The 20,305-nt window shown below is 41.3% G+C and overlaps 1 protein-coding gene across 1 annotated transcript in view; it reads left to right on the top strand.

The window, feature by feature from the left end:
• The window catches only part of MELK (maternal embryonic leucine zipper kinase), a 97,644-nt gene that overhangs the window by 56,856 nt on the left and 20,483 nt on the right, over nucleotides 1-20,305 (top strand). The window contains exons 11-13 of the mRNA XM_047767935.1: nucleotides 4,264-4,350; nucleotides 15,000-15,128; nucleotides 19,953-20,075. Coding sequence (XP_047623891.1) covers nucleotides 4,264-4,350; nucleotides 15,000-15,128; nucleotides 19,953-20,075 — 339 coding nt within the window. The remainder of the gene's footprint in view (nucleotides 1-4,263; nucleotides 4,351-14,999; nucleotides 15,129-19,952; nucleotides 20,076-20,305) is intronic.

Raw genomic sequence — 20,305 nt, forward strand, 5'->3', positions numbered from 1 at the left:
ACTCTTATTTTTATTTTTATTTTTTTAGGGCCACATCTGCGGCATATGGAGTTTCCCAGGCTAGGGTTTGAATCTGAGCTGTAGCTCTTGGCCTACGCCACAGCCACAGCCACACCAGATATGAGCTGTGTCTGCAACCTATACCATAGCTCGCGGCAACACTGGATCTTTAACCCACTGAGCAAGGCCAGGGATCAAACTTGCGTCCTCATGGATGCTAGTCAGATTCATTTCTGCTGAGCCATGACAGGGACTCCTGATTTTAATTCTTTTAACTCATTTAATCCTCCTACTAACCCTTTGAAGTAGATAGTGTTGTTGTCCTCGTTTGCAGCCGAAGTAACGACACAGAATCATGAAATAACTTGCCCAAGGTCAAATAACTAGTTAAGTACAGAACCAAGATTTTAGCCTAGACAGAAAGGTTCCAGAATATAATGGATTTGGCAGGTCAGCTAATTCAAACTCAGGGCCTATATTCTGTGTAGCTCTAGCCTTTGTGATGAGCATTACTTGTCTGGCCTCTCTTGGAATAGCTACTGGAGCAGTCATGGAGAGGTGGTGTTGTGATGTGGTAGGAAAAACTCTGGGGTAAGAATGAAAAATGCCAGTCTCGGGCACATTGTATAAAACTTTCTGAGTCTTCATTTTCTTACCTCTAATATGGGTATTCTAGTGTCAGTCTCTTCCATATGTTTGGATTATTTATTACCATTTATAAAATGCCTTTAAATGCTATGTCACTTGGGGAGTTCCCATTGTGGTGCAGTGGAAATGAATCCGACTGGGAACCATGAGGTTGCAGGTTCTATCTCTGGCTTTGCTCAGTGAGTTAAGGATCACTTGGGGAGTTCCCATTGTGGTGCAGTGGAAATGAACCCGACTAGGAACCATGAAGTTGCAGGTTCTATCTCTGTCCTTGCTCAGTGGGTTAAGGATCTGGTGTCGTCGTGAGCTGTGGTGTAGGTCACAGATGCGGCTCAGATCCCACATTGCTGTGGCTGTGGTGTGGGCCCGAAGCTGTAGCTCCGATCAGACCCCTAGCCTGGAAACCTCCATATGCCGTGGGTGCGGCCCTAAAAAGAAAAAAACAAAACAAAACAAAAAAACCAACAACAAAAAAAAACAAAACAAAGAAACAAAAAAGTTATGTCACTCATTTGTCATGTCTTCCTTACAGAGCTATTGCACGGATTAAATGAGTTATATACAGAAGAGCTACAGGGGACTATTGCTTTTCAAAGTATTTGCTGTTCTGCCTCAGTATTATGTTTCATCAAGAGTGAACAATAAAAAATAATTCAGATTTACTTGGATATTTAAAGTATAGGTGATATTCTTTTTTTTTTTTTTTGTCTTTTTGCCATTTCTTGGGCCACTCCCATGGCATATGGAGGTTCCCAGGCTAGGGGTTCAATCGGAGCTGTAGCCACCGGCCTATGCCAGAGCCACAGCAACTCGGGATCCGAGCCGCGTCTGCAACCTACACCACAGCTCACGGCAACGCCAGATCCTTAACCCACTGAGCAAGCCAGGGATCGAACTCGCAACCTCATGGTTCCTAGTCGGATTCGTTAACCACTGCGCCACGACGGGAACTCCGAAAGTATAGGTGATATTCTCTAACACTATGCATGATCTCCTATCATTTTTACATGTAGCTCTAGTACCCAAGTATTATATCAAAGAAGTTATATTCAGTTGTATTTTCTGCCCTGCTGAACAGGAAATGTAGTAGGCATGGATAATCCGAAATAATTGGCTAGCATTTGTTTTTTTTTTTTTTTTTTGGCTTTTTACCATTTCTTGGGCTGCTCCCGTGGCATATGGAGGTTCCCAGGCTAGGGGTCTAATAAGAGCTGTAGCTGCCAGCCTACACCATAGCCACAGCAAGGCAGGATCCGAATGAGTCTGCGACCTACTCCACAGCACATGGCAACGCAGGATCCTTAATCCACTGGGCAAGGCCAGGGTTCGAACCCGCAACCTCACGGTTCCTAGTTGGATTCGTTAACCACTGAGCCACAATGGGAACTCCTTGGCTAGCTTTTGGTGTGCATTTTTGTACTTAATCTAACTGGAGCATGTGTAGCTGAGAGTTCAGAATACTTAAACTATTGAGCCTCTTTGGAAAACCCAGCTTGAGATAAACCATATTTTTGAGAAGTTCCCGTTGTGGCTCAGTGGTTAAGAACAAGACTATTATCCATGAGGATGTGGGTTTGATTCCTGGCTTTGCTCAGGAACCTCCATATGCCGTGGGTGCGGCCCTGAAAACCAAAACAAAACAAAAACCAAAAAACATACAGTGGTTAGAGGTACTGGAAAAGAGAAAACTTGGAGAGGAAAGGTTGTAGATTTAATAGTAGGAATATTCAAATTTCTGAAAGGCTCTTGGACCAAGGAGGAAGTAGAGTTATGACTGTTAGTAAAAAGAGTTAACCTTTTTTTTTTTTGGTCATTTTCATGCAGAAGTTCCCAGGCTAGGGGTCAAATTGGAGCTGCAACTGCCAGCCTAGGCTATAGCCACAGTAATGCTGGATCCTAGTTGAATCTGCAACCTACACTGCAGCTCACAGCAACGCCGGATCCTTAACCCACTGAACGAGCCCCAGGATGGAACCTGAGTCCTCATAGATACTAGTCAGTTTTGTTACTGCTGAGCCACAACAGGAACTCCAGTTAACCATTTTTTGGGGGCCTACTCTATTTAGATGATATTCTGGGCACTCCACATATGTTGCATATATTGCAAGACAGGTGCCATCTCTATTTTACAGGTGATGAAACTGAGGCTCAAGGCGGTGTAGTGACATGCTCAAGGTTACATGATTATTTTGTGAGGTGATGATTAAAACCAAGGTCTTTCTAGTTCCAAGGCCTGTCAGCTATCAAATGGTACCAATTCGCAGTGGATAAGGATCACAGGGAGACAGACCACAGGGGACAGGAGGAAGAAGCGAACCATCCCAGATGTTCTAGAGAGGAAGACTTTAAGCAGAAAGTGAAGCATCAGTTATTGGGGCTCGTGTGAAGCAAATTCTTATATCGGAAAGATGACTTTAAAATTACATTCCTGGCTGTATAGCACAGGGAACTATATCCAGTCACTTGTGATGGAACATGATGGAGGATAATGTGAGAAAAAGAATATATATATATATATATATGTATATATGTGTATATATATATATATATATGACTGGGTCACTTTGCTGTGCAGTAGAAATTGGCAGAACACTGTAAATCAACTATAATGGAAAAGATAAAAATCATAAAAAATAAATAAATAAAATTACATCCCTGGAGTTCCTGTCATGGCTCAGCAGAAATGAATTTGACTAGCATCCATGAGGGCACAGATTCCATCCCTGGCCTCGTTCAGTGGGTTAAGGATCCGGCGCTGCTGTGAGCTGTGCTATAGCTCGCAGATGTGGCTCGGATAAGGCATTGCTGTGGCATAGGCTGAGAGCTGAAGCTCCGATTCGACCCCTAGCTTGGGAACTTCCATATGCCGCAGGTCCAGCCCTAAAAAGACAACAAAACAAAACTATTACATTCCTTATGATGTTCTTACCGTGTGATTTTCTGAACTCCTATTCCAGCTATAGACCAGACCTTCTCTATCTTTTGATTCTCAGTGATCCTTGTTTGGTTCTGAGAATCCATTTCTGGCCCCATCTCTGGTGAGGTCTCATCATACAGGGATCAGAATACTTGGATAATTTCTGTCCTTAAGCAAAATAAAGTTTGTGTAGAGGCTGTCTCATTTCTTCCTTTTTAAAATTATGCTTTGCTAATACCTTTAGCATAATAATGATTGTGTACTGTCTCTGGCACCATCATAAGGGCTTCTTGAATTGTGCTAAACCTAAATATGACCCAGAGGACAATATGCTACAAGTCTGAGCCACTCTTTTACCCAGTCTGTTGATCAGCCACTGATTCTATATGCCTAGATGGCTGCTCTTTGATGCCACTGCAGTCCAGGTCTTGAGATGGGAGAGGAGAATTCTGTCCTTTGGCTGTACAACAGAATTGTAATAACTGATCCAAAGATGATGGGAATATGAAGGGGTGGGAAAGAGAGCTCATCATCATCTTGAACTGCTTGTTGTCATCTGCTTATGTCTTAAAAATTGTGGATGTTACTTTTACATCCTAGTGTTTGATTGTACAAGGTAATTATGGTAATTTAAACATCTCAAAGCTATAGATATTTTATAGTTTTTGGTTAATAAAGTTGATAAATTTTTTTTGTAGCTTATTCACCTTGATGAAGATTGTGTAACGGAACTTTCTGTACATCACAGAAGCAACAGGCAAACAATGGAGGATTTAATTTCATTGGTAAGAAATACAGCATGATTTTGAGTCATATCTTTTGTTTCATCATTGTTTTCTATTTTATCACTACATTAAAAATAGTGTTAGCATTTTTCAGACCTATGATTTTATCATGGATATAAATATTGCACTTATTTTAAATTTATGTATGATTTCCATTCACCTCTTCGCTGATGTCTGCTGGATATCCTCTCGAAAAATAAGATTGATCAAAGAGAATTATATTGGAAGAAAATTTAAGAAACAGAATAAACGAGTCCAGAGAATTGACAGGTTTCCAATTTTGACAACTTTAAATTCTCTAACACGGAACTGTGATTCTGCTGTAGGAATGAGATAAACACAAAGCAGTTTTCTTTTTACCTAAAAGCAACCCTGTAGCAATCACATCACCCCCAAACTTATGAACCAAATACCATGAAATCATTATCATCATTCCTGGTGTTGGATCATTTTAACTCTTTCAGGTACTTAATCTCTTGATCATATGTGTGTGGTTTATTTTCTAGAGGTAGAAGCCCTCACAGCTGTCTCTGAGTACAACCTAGCATGACGGGCAGGAGCTTTGCTTCTGGTTCTATGTCTTTCATCACCTATGAGTTGTATTTGTTTTTCCCTTTTTTCTTTTTTTTTTGTCTGTTTGCCTTTTCTAGGGCCTCTCCTGCGGCATATGGAGGTTCCCAGGCTAGGGGTCTCATCAGAGCTGTAGCCGCCGGCCTATGCCAGAGCCACAGCAACGTGAGATCCAAGCTGCATCTGCGACCTTACACCACAGCTCACGGCAACACCAGATCCTTAACCCACTGAGCGAGGCCAGGGATCAAACCCGCAACCTCATGGTTCTTAGTCGGATTTGTTAACCACTGCGCCATGACGGGAACTCCTGTTTTTTCCTTTTTTCTAACTTGAAAGGTTAAAGTTCTAAGCAATTTAATTTAATTTAATTCTTTTTTTTAACTAACCAAAGCTTTTCTAAGCCATGTTTTTTCCCCTCAGTGAGGAGGAGCTATAAAAGAATTTCTTTGAATGACATAAGTCTTTTGAATGACAATTCCAGTCAAAGGGAATATGTCTGGAAAACAGAATAATAATTTACTTTTTCATGATATGAAAAGGAATGGCAGGAATTGGGAATTAGCACAAGATATGTCAGTTCTTAGTCTTTAACAATGATGATTTGAAGTTGCCATATAAACAGGTTAGAGAAAATTGCATGCCTTTTTCTTGGGGATGATCTTTAATAGAAAACTGTAATTCAAAAAATTTCTTTTAAAATTTTTATTATAGAAATTTTCAAACACCTTCAAAAGTGGAGAGACTAGCATGATAACAATGATTTTTCATGCAGTCATCCTCTAGTTTTAACAATTATTAAAAATTTCCAATTTTAGCTATACCCAACACTGTCCTCCATCCACCCTTTTTAGCTAGGGGATTTCAAAGCAAATCCCACATATCATGTCATTTTATCTTGAAAAAATTTGGTATGGGATCCACAGATTTTTAAAAATCTGAGTCTTAAAAGTAACATACTCAGAATTTCAAGTATCATTAAAAAAATGTTTAAAATAGTTTGCTTTACATGGTGTCTACATATAATTTTCAAACTTAAAAGTAAAATGGGTAGTTCCCACTTTGGCACAGTGGATTAAGAATCTGACTGCTGGAGTTCCCGTTGTGGCTTAGTGGAAACAACCCGACTAGTATCCATGAGGATGAGGATTTGACCCTTGAACTTGCTCAGTGGGTTAAGGACCCATTGTTGCCATGAGCTGTGGTGTAGGTCACACGCAGATGTGGCTCAGATCCCAAGTTGCTGTGGTTGTAAAGGCCAGCATCTATAGCTCCGATTTGACCCCTAACCTGGGATGCTCCGTATGTCTCAGGAGTGGCCCTTAAAAAAAAAAAACAAAAAAAAACTGCCTGCAGTGGCTCAGGTCTCTGCAGAGATGAGGGTTCCATCCTCTGCCCAGCACAGCAGGATAAAGGATCCTGTGTTGCTGCAGCTGTAGCTCAGATTTAGTCCCTGACCTGAGAACTTTGGTATGCTGTGGCCATTAAGGAAAAAAAAAGTGAAATGGAAGTAGGAATTGTTTTGTTTTTTTTTACTTCTGATAAAGAGAACAAAGTAATGAAGCATGGTAGAGATTGTTCTCTGGTGTTACATCTCTCTAAAGATCTGTTATTCTGAAAGCTAGGCATGACCGACATCAAGAAGGTGTGAATGTGTGAGCAAAGTAATAGTTTGTCTTCTTGTGTGCTCTTCCCTCGTTCTTAAATGCCAGTTAAATACTTATTTTCCAGTCCTCAGTCTGAGTAGACCTCTTCTCAACCTTGGCTGAACATTGGAATTAGCTAGGAACTTTAATCCTGATGTCTAAACCCCACCCCCAGAGATGAATATTTCATTGGTCTAGGGTATGGCCTGAGCATCAGAATTATAAAAAGCTTCCAAAATGAGGAGTTCCCGTTGTGGCGCAGAGGAAACGAATCCAACTAGGAACCATGAGGTTGCGGGTTCAATCCCCAGCCTTACCTAGTGGGTTAAGGATCTGGCATTTCTGTGAGCTGTGGTGTAGGTTTCGGACAAGGCTTGTACCTGGCATGCTGTGGCTGTGGCGTAGGCCCGCAGCTGTAGCTTTAATTCGACCCCTAGCCTGGGAACCTCCATGTGCTGTGGGTGCGGCCCTGAAAAGACAAAAGACCAAAAAAAACAAACAAAAAAAACAAACCCAAAAGCTTCCCAGATGATTAAAGTGTGTAGCCATTTGATAAGTACTACTCTAGATTCTTGCTCTTCCAAGTGTGATCTAGGACCAGCAGCATCAGCATCACTGTGTGCTTGTTAGAAACACAGAATCTTGGTCCCACCTCAGACCTACTGAATCAGAATCTGCGTTGTAATAAACCCTAACTGGCTCATCTGTACGTTAAAGCTTGAGAAACATTTATCTAAGTCAGCGATTCTCAACTGGGAGTGATTTTTGTCCCTGAGGGGACATGTTTTGGTTGTCACAACTGTATATATATATACACACACTAATGGCATCTAGTGGGTTGAGGACAGGGATGCTGCTAAATATCCTATAGTGCACAGAATAGCCCCTCACCACAGAGAATTATCCAGGTCAACTATCAGTAGTGTTGAGGTTGTGAAATCCTGGCCTGGGTAGTCTCAGAGGATTCACTTTTGTCCCAGGTACTCTAGTTTAAAGAGCTTCAGGAAAACTAGGTTTGAGACCAGCTGTGGTCTGTTCCATTTTTTTCCTGGAATCTTGGGAAGTCTGCCTTTACTTTTGGGGCTGGTTAGACAGGACAAAGAGAGTTCAGTTTAATGTGATCCATGCTGGGTATGGCACTGCTGATTGTTGGAATGAGAAAGGGCTGTCGGTTTGGAGCGGAAGTAAATAGAGCCAGGGAGTCTGGAGCGTTGAGGCTTCAAGTAGGTTTATTGACCAGCAAATGGCCAGGAGCACTCAGAGAAGGCTCAGGCTCCCCAGCATTTGGGCGGTAGTAGGTTTTATAGGGGCTTGTGGCTGAAGTAACCTGTGTCAAGATTAACATCTGGCTACATGGGAGGGGTCGGAGGAGAGGATGCAAAAGTTCCAAGATAGGGTCATGGGAAGGGTAGGAGGAAAGGGTGAGAATGTTCCAAGATAGGGAGTGGGTCAAAGATTAACAAAGTCAAAATGTAGGGCTGTTATTCTGGAACAGTGGGTTCTTGGCAAGATAAGGCGGTTGGTGGTTTGAGTGGTTTCATCAGGCTCCAAAACTGATCTTTGTATAAAGAGAGAGAATTTTATTTCCAAACATCCAACTCATGGAATTACCACTTTTATATTATATACATGAGCATTTTTTTTTTTGTTTGTTTGTTTTTTTTGTTTTATGGTGCCCCTGTGGCATATGAAGATTCCCAGGCTAGGGGTCAAATTGGAGGTGCAGCTGCAGGCCTATACCTCAGCCACAGCAACGTGGGATCCAAGCTGTGTCTGCGACCTACACCACAGTTCATGGCAATGCTAGATCCTTAACCCACTGAGAGAGGTCAGGGATTAAACCCACATCCTTGTGGATACTAGTCGGGTTTGTTACTGCTCAGCCACGAAGGGAACTCCTTACATGAGCCTTCTTATATTGCTTTTTGTGTGTGGAAGTGAGAGTCTCATGTGTGTTCTGATTTTGAGCCATGCCATTGCAGCCCTCTTGAGCTGTCCTGCGGTGGTGCTGCAGCTTCCACCTGTTTTCTTTCCTTACTTTACCCCTCTTCCTCCAGCCCTGAGTGGTTCTGGATTGTGGGACTTCACTGAGGGTCACACGAGAACCTAGACCAAGATAGATCATTTCCCCTCACCCCTGCAGTGCAAATACGCATGTATTTTGGTGGCGGAAGTTTGAGGATTGAGGGCTTTGGGAGCAAGGTCAAGGGGAAGGTATAACAGGTTAAACCTATTGTTTTACTTTCAGACATTTGACTTTTAGAAGAGGGAACTGCCTCAAAGATAAGGCAGCTTAGTTGTGTTAGACTTGTGGATTGACATCACCTGAAAAGCATAACTAAAGTGTTGATTTATCTGTTATTAAACACAGAGTCCCCTGTGCGTCTATTATAGTAGGCAGTATGCAGTGGCTATGGCAAAAAAGTTATAAAAATGCTGCTTTTTTTTTTTTTTTTGCCGAGGGAAAAAGAGCATTTCCATGATGATCATAAAACTCCCAGGCATATTTAGATACTCCACCTAAAACTCTTAGTGTGGTCCAAGTATTGTTTATAATGCATGGGTTATGCCATTATGAACAAGCAAGTGTTAACTTGTTTCTGAGCTAATGCCTCTAATCAGTATATGGCACCTCTTTCAAAAAGATGGCTATCACATGGGAGACCAAAGATGCAGGAGGTGTGGAAGAAAACTTAGGGAGCTTTTGGACAGTAGAAAGTGATTATAACTATGTGGTTTTCACCCAGTTTCCAAGTACCTGCTCCATGAAACCTTTTCTGTCCTTTCCCCCAACCTATGTGGATTAAAAGCAACATTTATGATAATTTACCACAGTGTTATACTTCTTCCACTAGATTGATAGATCCATTATGTAAGTTTCTAAGCATATACTGTAATTGTGGCCATCCGAAATGTTAAGTAGGAATTCCCATCAAGGCTCAGCAGTAACAAACCAGACTATTATCCATGAGGATTTGGGTTTGATCCCTGGCCTCGCTCAGTGTGTTAAGGATCTGGTATTGCCATGAACTGTGGTGTAGGTTGCAGATGTGGCTCAGATCCTGTGTTGTTGTGGCTGTGGTGTAGGCCAGTGGCTACAGGTCTGATTTGACCCCTAGCCTGGGAACTTGCATGTTTCAAGTGCGGCCCTTTAAAAAAAAAAAAAAAAAAAAAAAGAGTTCCTGTGTGGCACAGTGGTTAACAAATCTGACTAGGAACTATGAGGTTGTGGGTTTGATCCCTGGCCCTGCTCAGTGGGTTAACAATCTTGATCTGGTGTTGCCGTGAGCTGTGGTGTAGGTCGCTGACATGGCTTGGATCTGGCATTGCTGTGGCTGTGGTGTAGGCCAGCGGCTACAGCTCCAATTTGACCTCTAGCCTGGGAACCTCCATATGCCAAGGGTGCCGCCCTAGAAAAGACAAAAAAAAAAAAGGATAAAATGTTAATCAATAAAGTGTATTAATAAAGTCAGAGTTGTAGCAGACCTCTTTGGGTCATGTACTTTGTGAGAAGTACCTAGCATAAAATATTATTCAGTGATAAAATTGAACACTTTTGCAGGGCAGAGTCTCATCTTGAGTACATTATTTAGAAACTTTCATTTATACACGTGGATTGAACAGATATGTTTACATCTAAAACATCCTAAAACTTCACCAATATCAGTAAAGAAATAAAAAGGCAACCAGTTCACAACAAAGAGAATTAAAGAGGAGACAAAAATAATGTCAATAAAATTTTGGAAATTATAGCTAAGTGCCAGCTGACCTTAGCATTTTGGAGAAAGCTGAAAGCAAATTGCATGCAGTGGAAAAAGACAGTAAACAAACTAATTAGAGCTTTAGAGATCCAGAAAGGCTCAGGAGTCAGAGGTCCTAGGAACCTTTGATGTCAGGGAAGTGAGCAGAGTGGAGACCAGGATGATTGGTTGAAAGTCTGTATTAGAAGCAGTTAGCCTGCTAGGCCCTTTTTCTTTTCTTTTTTGTTATTACTCAATGAGTTTGCTACATTTATGCTTGTACAGTGATCATCACAATCCAGTTTTATAGGATTTCCATCCCACAACCCCAGCGCATCCCCCCACCCCCCAAACTGTCTCCTTTGGAAACCATAAGTTTTTCAAAGTCTGTGAGTCAGTATCTGCTCTGCAAAGAAGTTCATTCTGTCCTTTTTTCAGATTCTACATGTCAGTGAAAGCATTTGATGTTGGTGTCTCATTGTATGGCTGACTTCACTTAGCGTGATAATTTCTAGGTCCATCCATGTTGCTAAAAATGCCGTTATTTTGTTCCTTTTAATGGCTGAATAATATTCCATTGTGTATATGTACCACATCTTCTTGATCCACTCCTCTGTCGATGGACATTTAGGTTGTTTCCATGTCTTGGCTATTGCAAATAGTGCTGCAGTGAACATTGGAGTACATGTGTCTTTTTGAGTCATGGTTTTCTGTGGATAGATGCCCAGGAGTGGGATGGCTGGATCAAATGGTAGTTCTATGTTTAGTTTTCTGAGGCATCTCCATCCTGTTTTCCACAGTGGATGCACCAATTTATAATCCCACCAACAGTGTAATAGGGTTCCTTTTTCTCCACACCCTCTCCAGCACTTATTGTTTGTAGACTTTGGATGATGGCCCTTCTGGCTGGTGTAAGGTGGTACCTCAGAGTGGTTTTGATTTGCATTTCTCTAATCATGAGTGATGTTGAGCATCTTTTCATGTGTTTTTTGGCCATGTGTATGTCTTATTTGGAGAATCGTCTGTTTAGCTCTTCTGCCCATTTTTGGATGGGGTTGTTTTTTTTGGTATGGAGCTGCAGAAGGTGTTTATAAATTCTGGAGATTAATCCCTTGTGAGTGGCTTCATTTGCAAAGAAAGAGTTTCTCCCATTCTGTGGGTTGTCTTTTTGATTTGTTTAGGGTTTCCTTTGCTGTGCAGAAAGTTTTAAGTTTGATTAGGTCCCATTTGTTTATTTTTGTTTTTACTGTCATTTCTCTAAGAGGTGGACCTGAGAAGATGTTGCTGTGGTCTATGTCGGAGAATGTTTGGCCTATGTTTTCCTCTAAGAGTTTGATAGTATCTGGTCTTATATCTAGGTCTTTAATTCATTTTGAGTTTATTTTTGTGTATGGTGTTAGGGAGTGTTCTGATTTCATTCTTTTCCATGTGGCTGTCCAGTTTTCCCAGCACCACTTATTGAACAAGCTGACTTTTCTTGCTAGGCCCTTTTTCTACCTTGTGCCACATGACAGCCACCTCTTCCTCACTCCAGTGCAAGACTGGAGATGCTGAACAAGGGGACTCTTGTGCCATATGCAGCTCAGGTGGGGGTGATGAGCTGTTCTGAAATGGATGAATGGACACATACATTCCTCTAGCTGAACAGTGAACCACTGCCTATTCAACTCTGAAGATGCGAGGACCAGGATTTTATCCTAATTGTGAAGAGGGTGGGAAAATATGGGAAGATGACTCTAGAGAAAAGCCAAGGGAAAAGACCTGCTCTACCAATTGTTGGGACTTCAGGTTTCTGTCTCTTCACCTTGGAGAGAAGCCCCCAAGGTGACGAACAGCCCCGAACTACACAGAGAGCCTTAATTAGCTGTGTAGTATAATCTTTGCTTTCAAATAGAGACAGGAAGCCAGAGATCACCAGTCCTTAGAGGACAACCTCTAACATGAAAGTCAAAGATCAAAACAAATGGGGTCGGAGAGAGAAGGAAGAAAAAGTAAAACTGCTCGGGGAAAAAACAGATAAAGTAGGGAGTAGAAGAAAATGACTAAGAAAAAATAATATTCCCTTAGGTAAAATAAGCTATTTCTTTTTTGAAATAGGAATAAGATTACCAAAAAGGAACATTTTAAGAGAGAGCTCTTGAAAATTTAAAATACGACCACAGAAATGAAAATCTCATTAGAAATGCTCAAAAATGAAGTTAATGTGAAATCTTCCAAAGTAGCACTTAAAGGCTAAGAGATGCCCGGAGAGAAGAGAAGGGGTAAGAAGGATCCCACATACACATAATAGAAGCTGGAAGAAAGATAACACAGAGAGGAAGGAGGGGAAGAAATTATCAAAGAAATAATATAAAAGAAAATATTCCAGATCAGAAAGGTATGAGTGTCTAGGAATGAAGGGGCTTAACTAGGGCTTGGCAAAATGGGTGAAAAGAGATCCACACAAAAGCCTATTTTAGTGAAATTTTAGAAAACTGGGGGGAAAAGGAGAGCCCAAAAGTTTTTAGAGACAAGAAAAACAGGTTATACACAAAGGTTTGGGAATTAGAAAGACTTTAGATTTTTAGAAAATTGTACTAGAAGCAGGAAGATCATTGGACAGTGCCTTCAAAACTGAAAATTATTATCAACCTAGAGTTCTGTACTTAGCCAAACCACAATCAAGTGTGGGGATAGAATATAGTCATTTATCTGATGTGCAAGATCTCAAAAAATTTACCTCCCATTCATCTACTCTTAGGAAATTGTTGGAGGATCTGTTCCACCAAAAAAGAAAGTAAACCAAGAGAAAGGAATACTTTGGACCTAGGAAACTGAGGATAGACGGGAAGGGAACCCCTAGACTGATAGATGAGTTGCAGGCTGAGAAAGAAGCCAGTCCAGAGTGGAGCACAAAATTGCTCCACACCAGATGGAATGTCTCTAAAAGATAGTCACTTAGGATGGAGCATGATAATGTGAGAAAAAAGAATGTATACATGTACATGTAACTGGGTCACCATGCTGTAACAGTAGAAAATCGACAGAACACTGTAAACCAGCTATAATGGAAAAAATAAAAAATTATCAAACAAACAAAAAGACGAGCAGTTACTCATCTTAGTAACTCATATCCACACTCTCCAGCAGTCTCCCCTCCTCCCGACACGACACAATACCTTCATACACCTTAATGCTGGGAGGAAGGGAGGAGTGTGGGAGAGCGTGGAGTTGAGTCAGTAAGAGGAGTAACTGCTTCTTGTATATTTTTAACTTCAAAAAAAGTTACAAAGTTATAAAAGAAGGGAATATGGAGTTCTGGCTGTGGCTCCATGGGTTCACGGTTTGGCTTGCCTCTGTTGTTGTGCTGGATGGATCACCTGCCCAGTGTAGTGGGTTAAGGATCTGGCGTTGCTGCAGCTGGGCCATAAGTCATGATTCAGGCTTGGATTTGATCCCTGGCCTAAGAACTTCTATATGCTGATGGTTCGGAAGGAAAAAAAAAAAAAAGAAATGCAAGAATAGCATCCTGTGTGGTTTAATTGCAGGGCTAATATTCAGCCAGTATGGCAATATGGATTATTATTTTTATTTATTTATTTTTTGGCCACCCTGTGGCATACGGTGTTCCTGGGCCAGGGATCAGATCTGAGCCAAGCTGAGCCGTGAACTAAGCTGCAGCTGCAGCAACACTGGATCCTTAACCCATTGTGCCTGGCAGGGTATCAAATCCACGTCCCAGTGCTTCCAAGATGCTGCCCATTGTGCCACAGTGGGAGCTCCTGTATGGATTATTAAGATGCTAGGATATTTATATACTGATTGGTAAGTAACTACTAAATCACATGGCCTCCTAGGTATCGCCCTAGGTATTCCTTCATGTCCAGCAATGAAAAGGTTAATAATTGGCATGGAAGGGGTTCACTAGAGCCCTACTCACCTTTTGGCTTCTGTTCTGATTGACTGGTGTCAGGGTACCAATTAAATATTTTGAACATCACTTTAACTTAGTTTTGAATACTCTTTAAATAATCATAATAGTGTAATGTTGATATAACTAAGAATTATAATAAAATTATAGTAGTAGGATGCAGGAAGGAGATGTGAGGGGGGAAGGAAGGAGTTATAGTAGAGTTAAATTCTTATTTTCCGTAGTAAGAAATCTTAGCACATCTGAGGCTGGAAAAAATTAAAGCTGTATAAGCAATTAATTTAGAAATACAGAAAAAAACAGCTAAAAGTGTTTCAAAGTGGTGCTTAGGGAGTGGAAATTGTGTGTTAAGGGTGTGGTATAGGGGATTGCTATTTTTCATTATGTGCCTTATAAAACTAAAAAGAAGTCCAGGAGTTCCTGTCGTGGCTCAGTGACTAATGAACCTGACTAGCATCCATGAGGATGCAAGCCTTGCTCAGTGGGTTAAGGATCTGGTGTTGCCATGAGCTGTGATATAGGTTGCAGACTCGGCTCAGATCCTGCATTGCTGTGGCTGTGGTGTTGGCCAGCGGCTACAGATCCAATTGGACCCCTAGCCTGGGAACCTCCATATGCTCCGGGTGTGGCCCTCAAAAGACAAAAAGACCAAAAAAAATTAAAAAAAAAAAAGTCTACATTCTGAATGTCTATTACATTAAGGAAAAAATTCATTTAAAATAGAACATTATTTCAAAAAGCAAGTTTAGTCTTCTAAATAACTTGATTTTTCTTTTCTTCCAGTGGCAGTATGATCACCTCACAGCTACTTATCTTCTGCTCCAAGCCAAGAAGGCTCGGGGGAAACCAGTTCGTTTAAGGCTTCTTTCTTCCTATGGACAAGCCAACACTACTCCAGTCACAGACATCAAGGTGAATGTTAGAACCTTTTGTGTGAGTGCCTGCCACTCTTGCTATTTGCCTGTCTGTTCATGAGTGGATACATACCAGGAAAATTACCTTTGCTGGTGCCAAAGAGCCAGAGGCAATATATTTTACGATTTAAAAAAAATTTTTTTTTCTTTCTGGCCACATGTGGAAGTTCCTGGGCCAGGGATCAGATCCCCGCCACAGCAGCAACCCAAGCCACTGCAGTGATGATGCTGGTCCCTAACCCACTGAGCCATAGGGGAACTCCTCAATATTTTCGATGAGGAAAATGGGACATTCCGGACTTGAACATTAAAATGTTGAATGTCAACCTAGCATTAAAAAAAAAATTCCCTCCTCTTTTTTTTACCCCGCAAAAGTGACCCCTGGTTATTGTAGAATAATTTTAAGCCATAGATAAGCTAAAGGAGAATATAGTTTACCTGTAAACTTATCACCACCTATAGATAATACACTCTTTTATTATCTTTCCAGAATTTTTTTTAGCATGCTTATATATATGGTTTGTCTGCATCATAGGACATACTGTATTTTATATAACACAAAGTATTCCAGTGAATATTTTGATATTCATTTATATTAAGGATTTAGGTTGTTTAATTTGAGCAGTAGCTTTTTTTTTTTTTTTTTGGTCTTTTTGCCATTTCTTGGGCCGCTCCTGCGGCATACGGAGGTTCCTAGGCTAGGAGTCTAATCAGAGCTGTAGCTACCAGCCTACGCCAGAGCCACAGCGGTGCAAGATCCGAGCCGTGTCTGCAACCCACACCATAGCACACGGCAACACCAGATCCTTAACCCACTGAGCAAAGCCAGGGATCGAACCTGCAACCTCATGGTTCCTAGTTGGACAGGTTAACCACTGAGCCACAACGGGAACTCCGAGCAGTAGCTATTTTGTTGTCTTTGTCTCCTTTTTCTTGGTCATGAACATTTAGAATGCTTCAGAAGCTTTACATATTTGGAAGTACTATGTCATTACGAAGTGCTCACATTAGTCTGTTTTCTGTGTGAGTCTTTGTATTGCCCATGACTTAAAATTCTATCTTCCAAATACTTTGCCAGGTAGGTATGGAGCTTTGTAATAGAATCTTCCCTCCATTATTTCCAGTTGCACTTTAAATGGTTTTAGCAGTAGGAATCAGTACTTTTGTTATTCTCAGACAGGGGTAATTGGTCTTCTTTGTGGAATCCCATACAGTCCAAATGATTATGTGAGTGAGGTGATATTTTTTCTTTAGATCTCAAAATTCTGTTTAAAAAGAAATGTTAGGAGTTCCTGTCGTGGCTCAGCAGTAGTGAATCTGACTAGAACCCATGAGGGTTCGGGTTTGATCCCTGGCCATGCTCAGTGGGTTAAGAATCTGATGTTGCCATGAGCTGTGGTGTAGGTCACAGATGCAGCTCAGATCCTGTGTTGCTGTGGCTCTGGTGTAGGCCAGCAGCTGTAGCTCCAATTCGACTCCTAACCTGGAAACTTCATGTGCTGCGGGTGTGGTCCCAAAAAAAAAAAAGCCAAAAAAAGAAGAAATATTAAGATGCTACCTCTACGTCTTTCATGATCTTTTGTGAAATCCATCCTGCCCCCCACCCCCGGCCCAATTCCTTTGATAGCTCATTTAGATCTCTCTTTTTGCCACTTGTCAATCGTGTGCTGCTGGGAGAGTGGGTCTTATGTCTCTGTCAGACCTAACTTGTCTCCCTTCTCTCCTTAATTGGTCTTTTGAGCAAATTAAGAACTAAAAGTATTAGTGCAAGGGGCTGTTGCCTAAAGAAATCTCTGAAGTGAGATGATCTTATTACTGGGATGTTTTTCTAGTCTGTTCTTAGAGCGTTTTACCGGGCTAGTGAGTACCCCAGGCCCAGGCACGAACCCCATGAATCATCCCGTCACTCATCCTGCTCACATGGCAAACCCTGTAAAGTCTCAGACTCAAGTCAACACCTTAGGTCAGAAGGACCCAAAAACATAAACTTTACTTCTGATCAGGGTAGTTTCAGAAACATTAGATACTTCCATAGTTATCTTCCATCTAATGAGCATTTACCTAATGATTTCATTTTTTAGGCATTTATATTATTGAGCCAATTTTTATAGCCAGTAAGACATTTTAATGACAAGAAATGCAGTAGACATCAAATTTGGGTTTTTTTCCTGGTCTTTATGCAATTCTGAGGCTTAAAGCAAGCTACATAGTCTCTTTGTGCTATTGTTCCCCTTGATAGAATCATTCTTTTTTTTTTTTTTTTCCCTGGGGTATTGTTTATAAAAACATAAGTAACTGTTAATCAGTGGATGGCACTTTCAGTGGATGACACTTTCAGTGAAACAATCAAGCAGTCTGAGAATCACAAAAGATTACATCATCATCAACATTGCTAGCCTTTTCAGGCTTCAGGCCAGCTTTTGGGAAGCAAATCTATATAAAGGGTAGTGCTTACTCTCTTACAGTTGAGTTGAGACAAAACATACTCATAGATAATACTACATCACAGCAACTCAAATGGTCAGTGCCAGGTAAGTGCTTGAGGTGTGTGGTAGAGGCTTTAGAGGATGGGAGTGACCACTATAGGTGATCAAAACTAGATCCAGGAGTTCCCGTCGTGGCCCAGTGGTTAACGAATCCGACGAGGAACCATGAGTTTGCAGGTTCGATCCCTGCCCTTGCTCAGTGGGTTAACGATCCAGTGTTGCCGTGAGCTGTGGTGTAGGTTGCAGTCGCGGCTAGGATCCTGCGTTGCTGTGGCTCTGGCATAGGCCGGCAGCTACAGCTCCGATTCAACCCCTAGCCTGGGAACCTCCATATGCCGAGGGAGTGACCCAAGAAAAGGCAAAAAGACAAAAAAAAAACCCAAAAAACAACAACAACAAAAAACTAGATCCATAGTTAAGTCTAGAAAAATGGAAAAGAAGGGAGTTCCCGTTGTGGCTCAGCAGAAATTAATCTGACTAGGAATGATGAGGTTGCAGTTTCCATCCCTGGCCTTGCTCAGTGGATTAAGGATGTGGCGTTGCTGTAAGCTGTGGTGTAGGTCACAGATGCAGCTCAGGTCTGGCGTTGCTGTGGCTGTGGCATAAGCCAGCAACTGTAGTTCCGATTAGATTAGACCCCTAGCCTGGGAACCCCCATATGCTGTGGGTGTGGGCCTAAAAAGACAAAAAAAAAAAAAAGAGAAAAAAGTGGAAAAGAAGGAGCACAGAACTCACAGCAAGATTAATGGGATTGGCAGAAACTCAGGCACCTAAATGTGCTCGATGTATTCCGTTGACAGTGACTAGACTTGTTTGGTTAAAGAGTTCACGTAGGAGAAAAGTCAAAGAGGAGAGAGAGTGGGTGATCTGGAAGGGTAGCCGAGAGCTAGACTGTAGACAACCTTGGAATGTCATGTCAGAGGGTTAGCCTTATGTTATAGGTAATGGGAAAATGGATTTTTTTTTCTTTCTTTTTAGGGCCATACTTGCGACATATGGAGGTTCCCAGGCCAGGGGTCCAATGGAGCTGTAGCTGCCAGCCTACACCATAGCCACAGCAACTCAGGATCTGAGCCGAGTCTGTGGCCTACACTGCAATTCATGGCAACATTGATCCTCAAACCACTGAGTGAGGCCAGGGACCGAACTCACGCCCTCATGGATACTAGTGGGATTCATTTCCCCTGTGTCACAATGGGAATGCCCAGAAACTGGATTTTTGAGCAAGTCACTGACAGGACTGTGATTTTTGAAAAATTCATGCGCATGTTTCCCTGTGGCTCAGCAGGTTAAGGATCCTGTGCTGTCACTGCAGTGGCTTGGGTCACTGCTGTGGTGTGGGTTCAGTCCCTGGCCTGGGAACTTCACATGCCGTGGCGTGGCCAAAAAATAAAAAAATTAGAAATTTAAAAAATTTAAAACAAAAACAACCCAAAATTCATCCACCTGTTTATAGCATTGTTCAATCAGGGATGTGTTCTTACTCTCTACTGCAGTATCCTGACAGCCCTCATTCCTACAACATTGCTGGTCCCCACTGAGCCTAGACTTAGCTTTGGTATTTTTCTCAGCCTAGCACTCCCTGTAGCTAGTTCTAGTTGATGGTAGTTGACAGTCCTGGAGAACTCTGTCATCTCTCGTAGAGTGATTTGGGAAGATTGGTGGCAGGGCCCATATTGTCCATTTGAATAGCTCAAGTATGAGAAGATTATTAGAAAATCAGAAAAGAAAGGATGGGGTATAGGAAATTCAAATACAGTCGCCTGGCCAGGCTAACTAGATGTTAAAAGAAAGAGAAGGAGGGAAGCAAAGATTCCATAGTCTTAGAATTCAGGGTATGTTTGGTCTACCTCTAATTTAGAGAGGGGAAAGAATGAAGAAAAATAAATGACTCTGGTGGTATTGTTAGCATAGGACCCCAAATATCCTGCTTCCAGGAGATCTTTTCTGAGGCTAATTTATTTCTAGTAGAAATTGCTAGCTACTCAGTATGTTCTTGCAACCAAGAAACCTGTATTTCAAAGTCCCTGTTAACTTCTACTTTTTCAGAGAACTTCTTTATAGATTTGCAAAGGAGTTATTTGTCTGTATTTAGGTAGAATGCTGTATAACATAAGAATGTTCCAAGGCATCTAGTTTGAGAGTCAGAGATTCTCCTATCTAATAATGCTAATTAAGAAATGTTGACTTCCTGTTTCTGTACTGGATGGCGAGTGCCTTCAATATATGGTCACTTACTTGTTTCTGCTTCCAGGGCTTTGCCCTGTGCCTGTAATACACTCTTTTAAAATCAAACCATGATGATGTTGTTTCTGAGTTTTTCTATTTTTTAATAGTCAAAGAATCTGAGTCTAGAAGATATGAGCGCCAGTGACGAAAATTATGTGGCTGGATTAATGGACTATGAATGGTGTGAAGATATTTCATCAAGAGGTGTGGCTACTCCACAAACACCACAGGTTGGTTAATTTTATTACTATTTAAAGCATTATATGTTGTCTCAATTACAAAAATATCTTGGCTCTAACACGAGATCTAGTTTATGCTTGCAAATCTGATGAATTCCTAAGTCATTGAAAATATTAATGTGAGATTGTTGAAATATGAATGGAAGGGAAGCCAATTATTTATTTCCGAGTTGAAGAAAGCCAAGATTCCATTTTGGAGCACTTTATTACTTATTTATTTA

The sequence above is a fragment of the Phacochoerus africanus genome, chromosome 2, assembly GCF_016906955.1.
Source record: "Phacochoerus africanus isolate WHEZ1 chromosome 2, ROS_Pafr_v1, whole genome shotgun sequence".
Classification (NCBI taxonomy): Eukaryota; Metazoa; Chordata; class Mammalia; order Artiodactyla; family Suidae; genus Phacochoerus; species Phacochoerus africanus.